The 7,591-nt window shown below is 36.5% G+C and overlaps 1 protein-coding gene across 1 annotated transcript in view; it reads right to left on the bottom strand.

The window, feature by feature from the left end:
- The window catches only part of OLFM3 (olfactomedin 3), a 44,260-nt gene that overhangs the window by 23,280 nt on the left and 13,389 nt on the right, over positions 1-7,591 (bottom strand). Inside the window, exons 3-4 of the mRNA XM_019623835.1 lie at positions 5,904-6,059; positions 1,212-1,431 (exon numbers count right to left, since the gene is read on the bottom strand). Of these exons, the coding sequence (XP_019479380.1) occupies positions 1,212-1,431; positions 5,904-6,059 (376 nt within the window). The remainder of the gene's footprint in view (positions 1-1,211; positions 1,432-5,903; positions 6,060-7,591) is intronic.

The following is a 7,591-nucleotide window of genomic DNA, read 5'->3' as shown; positions in this document are numbered from 1 at the left end:
AAAAAAAAAAAAAAAAAAAAAAAAAAAAAAAAAAAAAAAAAAAAAACATGAAGCCTCAAAACTGTTTGTGTTAATGGAAAGATGCAACCTGTACCTCACTAGATGGCACCAAACCATTACCCTAAGGTAGAACTAAGCTGAGGCACTTGGGGGTAGAGAACGGGAAAACTGGAAAGCCTAATTATAACCTTTATTAAATATCTATTGGTGAGCTCAGGGGGTGTGCGAGAGCTTTAATCGTGCCTTTTCAGTCAAATTCTCACATGCATATAATTATATTTTGCATGTCTAGGAATATGATATGATTTAATTAAGCACAGGGGACTTTATTCAGTCTCTCATAAGAGAAAACTAAGCACTTAGGAAAAAAACATCACTGTATCTCATTCAGGCCACTAGGGTGCATTGCTGTTGAAGCATTTTGTTCTAGTTTCTGTTTTCTCCCAAACTTGAATTCTCTAGTAGAAATAAGCTGAATGGTGCCCTGGTAGTCTCAATTTGTGACTCCTTCAGCATCTTCTTTACTATGTGGGAGTAACTTAGACCTTGCAGACAATGAGGCCAGTTGGTCTTTTAATATCTTAAAATTCATGTGATGTACACTGTGACATTTTCCCTAAAAGCTAATCCACTGAAAAGGTGCCTGGAAATGCATTCATCATTGTTGCAATTTTATTTTCTTTCCCCAATCCATTTCTACTGCCTGCTAATTGGTTGTGTGTGCTCTTGTGAAGAGTGAAGATGTCACTGATGAATGAGCCTTCTTGCTCCTGTTACTGTATTGCTGTTACCATAATTACCCAATGTCCCACTCTAGATCTGAGCAGCATAGCAACTAGATTTTAGACCCCTGTGGAACACTGAACTCCTGAGATGTTTTTTTCTGCATTTCCTGTTAATAGTCCTGATGTTGATTAACATGTATTTTTTGAGCCCATGTATTCTGATATTTTCATACTTGGGCCCTTACCAATGAGATAATAGTAGGCATGGAGTTCAAAGGGTTCACAGAGATAATTTGGTCTTATCTGTACCAATTCCCAGGAAGTGGAAATACTAAGTAAAATGTTAATCAGACCATTTTTCCATATAATTAGGCACTGTTTTCCATATAATTAGGCAATTCTGACTAGTGGCAAAATATAAGAATGAACTTTTTCATTGAAACTCTTTAAAAACACAACTGAAACAAATGCAATTGTTCTACTCACTTAGCTTTTTCATGCAGTCCCGAAGTCTGGTCTCCAAGCTCAGCACCCTTTGATGGAGTTCCTCGTAATCATAGGCACCGATTTCCTCCTGAATCCCAGTGAGCACGGCAGACAGATTCCGGATTTCCTCCTTGAATTGGGTGATTAACTTGGCATCTGTTTTGTACTGTTCCAGCACAGGGATCAAGGGCAGGAGTTCGTCCATCTTCTCTTTCAGCTCCTGTGAAAAGCCGCCAATTGTTCCTGAGAGTCATTTAAACAGATCAAGCAGCTATGTTCTTCTTATTATGATACTTAAAGGAGATTATTAAAACAGGTTCAAAATTCCGTATTGATTTTGGTTGAAATTTGGTATTTTGTGAGAATGTTAAGTAGCCACATGATCATTAGTAGTAAATCCACTTATCTCAGCTTTTCAATATAAGAACTCTTTCTTTAAATGGTTACATGCTTTTCTATGAAACAAATTGATCCTAACCATAATTTAAAAAAACTTCCTATGGTAGCAAGTATGGGTTTATGTATTATCTCACGTTCTGGTAGCATTTTATAAAGTGAACAATCCATTATTTCGTTAGGAAATAGAAGCAGGGTCCATGTTATAATTATGTGTTGTGAGAAATAGGTCAAATATTCTATGCCTATTTAATTAAATCAAATTACTCATTTACTGGCTATCTATGATTATAAGGGTCCTTACAGGAAATTTTGGATCCTGGAACAGCTTTTGCCTACTGGACTTTTTCCAGTCATGGCCTCCCACCACGCTGTCCTTCCCTTATGACCAGGTCCTCTTCGCTATTTTCAAGATCCACCCTAGCACAGCACCGTTAGGAAGGTAAGCTCAGCAGGTATAAGAAGTCATGGAAAGCTTCTCCAAGCTCAAAGGAATGTATGATGCTGTTTACCATTTTTAATTATCACCCACAGTGTGACTCCATTTGCCTTCACCTAAATAATTTGGAGCTCTTTACGTAAGGCAGAGTTGCTTACACTTTCAGCGAATTCACTCTTTCTGGGGTAGAGGTGCTCATAGTATATGTAACAAAAGAGAGTTGCCCAGTTCCACAGTTGTTTGAAATTGAAATGTTGACTTTTATCTAGAGAATAAGAAGCATATTTTGCCACAGTATCCCTCCCTCCTAGCATCATGGAACAGAGCCACACCTACAGCTTCACTTTCTAGACGTGTCACGTTTTCTTCTTTCCCTTTAACTTGGTGGCGGTGGTCAATGAAAATATTTCATGAGCTTGATTCAGTTGTGAGTCTATTCCAGATGATCTTGTTTGTGGAAAGAGCTGTCACTGTTACGATCACTTGAGAATAATCCATAGGTGTTGTCAGAAACTGTGCCGTACACGAACTAATTTAAGGAGCTGAAAATTGCATTTTAAAATTACATTGAGAAGATGTTATTACTATAAATGCATTAAAATAGCAGGAGCTCCCATTGGTGCCCTGATTTATGGGCTTATGTTTCTTGTGGGGAAATTTCCACTTGTTCTGTATGCTTGGAATTCTTTAATTTTGTCTGTTGTCCATGTTGAGTGGGAGGGGACAGAGTCTTAATAATGAGAAAGAGTCATAAATGTTGCAGTCAAAAGGCAGACCTGCAGAGCTTTGCTCATTTTGGTGTCTCATTTGAAATAAACTTATTAGTTTGAGCATCTTGTGGCATCCCTAAAGGAAGGCACAATTGCTTTATTAGGATTTTAATGGGAAGATTTAGTTCTGTTGGTGCCATTTGCTGCATATTATAGCAACTGTTACGATATAGAATTTTGCATTTTACTATGGGAATATTGAAAAAGAGAACAATATAGTGTCACAATTTTGGTGGCATTTCCCCCCTGAACTGAAAAAAAAAAGGTATTTATACATTTGGATCTTTTCAGATATTTGTAGTTTGATTATTGGCAGTCAATTTTGAAACTCTGGACACTTGTGAGAGAGCAATAGAAAGTTCAACCAATGTCCATATCAAATTCTTAAAAGGTTAAAATAGAATAGCCGAGATCTGTGTTTACTAATCCTGTCTAGAATTTCACTTTCTATCATGTTGCTCTCACAGCAAAGGTTGTAGCTAGACCATCTTGCCCCACCATGATCTTTTCATAGAAGAATGATAGGCTCAAGTGTGATAACCAGAACAACCTTTTCATCTTAAAGAATGTAGAAGAAAGAACCTTCTTAGTGTTTTTGATAAGTTGAAAATGGTATATCAGAGGAGGAGTTTTTTACAATTTAAAAGTATTCTTCGATGTTAAACTTACTTTTGGGATGTTCCACTTCTTCCTCTCAAATATGGCACCTCAGCACCGAGAGCAAATCTGACTTATGGTAGGAGGACTCAGTGAATAACTAAATTCAACAAACATATATTGATCATTTAATTATTATTCTTAAATTTAATTCAGAGGGCTGTAGTCTACTTGGAGAGGCAGTGTAGCATTGCTAATAGGAGGCTTAACTTGGGAGCTGGATATACATACATATTAGATACATGACCCTGGACAAATTCTTCAACTTCATTGTGCATCATTTTCTTCATCTGAATAATAGGGGTAAAAATAGTGCTTACCTGATAAGATTGTTATGACGATTAAATTAGTTAATATATAATAAATTTAAAGTACTTAGAACTATGTGTTGAATGTGTGTAATTCTTTAGAAAAAATGTTATCATTATTGCTATTTGGATTTTGACATATAACTTCAATATCTACTTGGATTACATGAACTGGGAAAATAATGGTCACATGGTGCTGCCTGAAAATTAAAGTTTCTTGTTGGCAGCCTGGATGCTGCTACACAAACTCACAGAATAGGCAAATTATTTTCTTGTGTTTCTCTCAGCTTTGTATCTTTCTGTTTCTTTGTTTCCTGTCTTCTTCCAAGAGTTCCCTTATATGCACACGCGTCATCATGTGTCCCCTGCCCTGCCAGCCCTGGCACCCTTCAGCTGTCCCTTGGCATCACAGAGTTCTGCATGGTCCATCTGAGCTTGGATGATTTCACTCTGCATCAGACACCCTGAGCTCCTGTCCTTCTGTTCCTCTTCCCTCCTGGGAATGCTCCGTAGGCACTGTAACTGCCACCTTACCATTTCTTACTATGTTGATGACCTCAGCATTGGGCTCACGTTATTGCACGATAGTCTACACACTAACCCTGACCATTGAAAATGGACATGGAAAACCTTTTGGTTTTCTTGATCTCTCCTGTGATTTAATATTTTTTTGAGGGGCAGGGAGTGTGGGGGCACTAGTCCAACATGGCTTTTTTTGAATATTGCCAAGTCTGTAACTCTTTCCCTGATCTTCTCTAAAACAAAATTAAGCACAATTAATTGCTCTTCCCTTTGTACTGTTAAGTAATGTTTATGCCTCTATTCACTATCAATTTTACCACCTGCCTGTTTGTTAGTTGTCTTTTACAGAAGAGAGAATATGTAACCTGCAGAGGGCCCAACACTGCCGTGCACATAGTAAGTGCTCAATAAATATTGGTTAAAATCAATTCATTTGCTCTTCAGCCTTATAGTCTCCTCTGTTTACCATTTCCCCATACATTCTCTATTCTTCCAGTTTGCTCATTCGCTTATTTCCAATAATCTTTAAATTTATCATATTTTTCTAGGCCTTGCTCTAATTTGTTCTAATTTTTCAGCCTCCTGGCTTTGCTTAACGTCTTTTTCAGCTTAACTTTCTCTTGTTAATACGCTCAGCTTTCTTGCCCTCTTGTCCTTCTAGGGAAAACTGTAAAAACTGGTTCAGTGCAAGACTGTTTTCTATACCTATCTACTCAGGTTCCTGAGCCCTGCTGAAGAAAATTACAAAACCATGAAAATTTCTGCCATATTAAAACATGCTATGCAGAGATCCTGTTGCATGTCCCCGACTAGTTCCCTGCCCATCACAATTATGTATGAAAAGCACTTCTAATGCTTGACCAAGAGCTTGAATTCAGACCCACCCCCTCACCATCAGCAGTGAATCTCACTTCCTAACTGGCAGGGAAAACTGAGATTATTATGTTTATAAAACAACAGTGTGTTTTATTAACTATGTGCTATGTCTTTGCAAGGCAGACTGTTTCTTTTTAATAGCTGTTCAGATGGCATTATCATAGTCGCATTTTATTTTAATCTATGACACTGCCATACATAGTTAATAAAAGTCTACATAGTGTGCTTAAAAAGGCCATTTTTCTATTTTCAGTGTTTCTAAATAATTCCAATGGACAACTTAAAGCTTAAAAAAAGACTATTTATATCAACTTATGAAACAACCTTCTTTCTATGTGCCATTAATAATGGTATTATTGTCTCTTTTAATTTATATTCTCTATATTTCTCATATTGGCAGGGCATAAAATCATCAGGAAAAACTTTGATAAATTTAATTATTAATTTTCCTTTAGATTTCCCCTTGTCACAGATACTCAAGTATCTGTAAATCTATCCAGAAACTCCACCTAGCTCTAGAAGGATAAGACTTTTTATAGCAAGTAGTCTATGCATTGCTACCAGCTAATGGTCAGTTTCAGTGGAGAGATGATTGACATCCCCGGTGAGTCTTTATCCTTGCACATATGGGCTAGCACAGTTATTTCTAGCTGAGTGCCATGCTGGCTGTTCATTGCACTTAGTGTCTCATTCGGATTGACAAGATTGCAGAAGTCAAACCTACTTGAAAATGCTTGGTCATTAGTGTCTTCCGATCATCTTCAATCTGCCGAAACTTGGCCTTCAGCCCTTTCATTTGGGTTTCCATTTTTAGAACATATTGGAAATCTCTCTGAGTTCTCAAGTTTAAGACTTCAATAGACTGGGACATGTTCTGAACCTGTTAAACAGGAACATTGGTTGTAAATTATTGTCTGTTTATAGGTATATACAATCACTACTAAAATAACAAAAAGAATATTAACATAAGGAACTGGAAATATCAAATCTATATTTGTATTTCCAGGTGACATATTTTCAGAAGGATAGTGCTTCATGACAAACATTTAAAAAATTCAGTGAGAGAAAATTATACCTTGGCAGGAAATAACATGGACATTCTAGCATTAACAATCACTGAATATAAATATAAATGAGAAGTTAATATATCAAAAAAGTAAATTTAAAGAAATATAATTTTTATTTTGTAGGCTTATAATACCCCAATCTGTTAAATGTTAAGTTGTTTCTATCAGTACTAAATCTGACTTCTTCAAGATCTGTGATACTTAGCCATTGTGGATGGCAAATGAAGTGAAAAACAGACCTAGAATGTATTCAGTCCAGTATAGTTACTTCAAGCTACACCGGAAGTACTCCTAGGCATGAGCCTGAATTGACCTAAACGAGTGGTGGTAGTGTCGGGACGCCTCCTTACTGGCAGAGCATACTGTTCAGGAGACCTGGAAAATGGCAACTGTTCTCAAGTGTTAGGTAGATAGGTAATAAACACATGTTAAGTTTATGGCACAATCCCAGGTTCACTGAGCCCCAGGCTATTTAGAAGTAGGAAATAGGTGACCTACAAAGCATGTAGAAATGAGGAAAAAATAGCTGCTCTAATTGTTGGGGCAGCAAAATTCTGAAAACAAAATGAAAGCCACTAATAGGAGAACTGTTAAATGGAATGTGAATATACAGTTTTAAAGAATAAGACACATTTGTCATACCTTTGGTACTCAAAGTAATGTCAGCAGAGCAACAACTTTGGCACCCACCTGAGAGCTTGTCGGAAATGTAGACTCTTCGGGCCCCCCCCCCACATCTACTGAATTTGAACCTGCATTTTATCAAGAGCCCCAAGTGAGTCCTTTGTTTATTAAATTTTGAGAAGCACTGCTCAACATGGAGGGATTTCCACGAGAAAAGCAAGTGAAAAAAGCAAATAAAAATATTATATAAATATATAATTTTTTAAATTCTAAATCAAATTCTTTCTCTCACACACACATGCACGCACAGATGCACATACACATATATAAAAGAAAATGGAATACATAAGCAAAACATAGAGAAGGTACAGAAGATTTAGAAGAATACATGTTAGGTTGTTAACTCTAGTTTTCTGGTGAGAGGTGAGGTGTGGGTATGAAGAGAAGTAACAAAATAAATTGTTGAATGAGGTCCTGGTAAACATGTATAAATCTATCTGCATAAAATTATGTTTTATTTGCATAAATGAATGCATGGAATCATGCACACCAAAAGAATGGTGGTGGGATTTTAGGTGAGCTTTACTTTGTTTCATATGTTTTTATGTTATTCAATTTATTTTTTAATAAACATGCATTATTTATGTAAGAAGTAAAAAGTTATTTCATAGAAACATTTTTGAGTTATAAATAAGGAAGGGATGATTTGATTAGAGACAAG

This window comes from Hipposideros armiger, unplaced genomic scaffold, assembly GCF_001890085.2.
Source record: "Hipposideros armiger isolate ML-2016 unplaced genomic scaffold, ASM189008v1 scaffold_563, whole genome shotgun sequence".
In the NCBI taxonomy this organism is placed as follows: Eukaryota; Metazoa; Chordata; class Mammalia; order Chiroptera; family Hipposideridae; genus Hipposideros; species Hipposideros armiger.
Note: the sequence above shows the minus strand (reverse complement) of the source record. Positions and strands in the feature narration are given on the sequence as shown.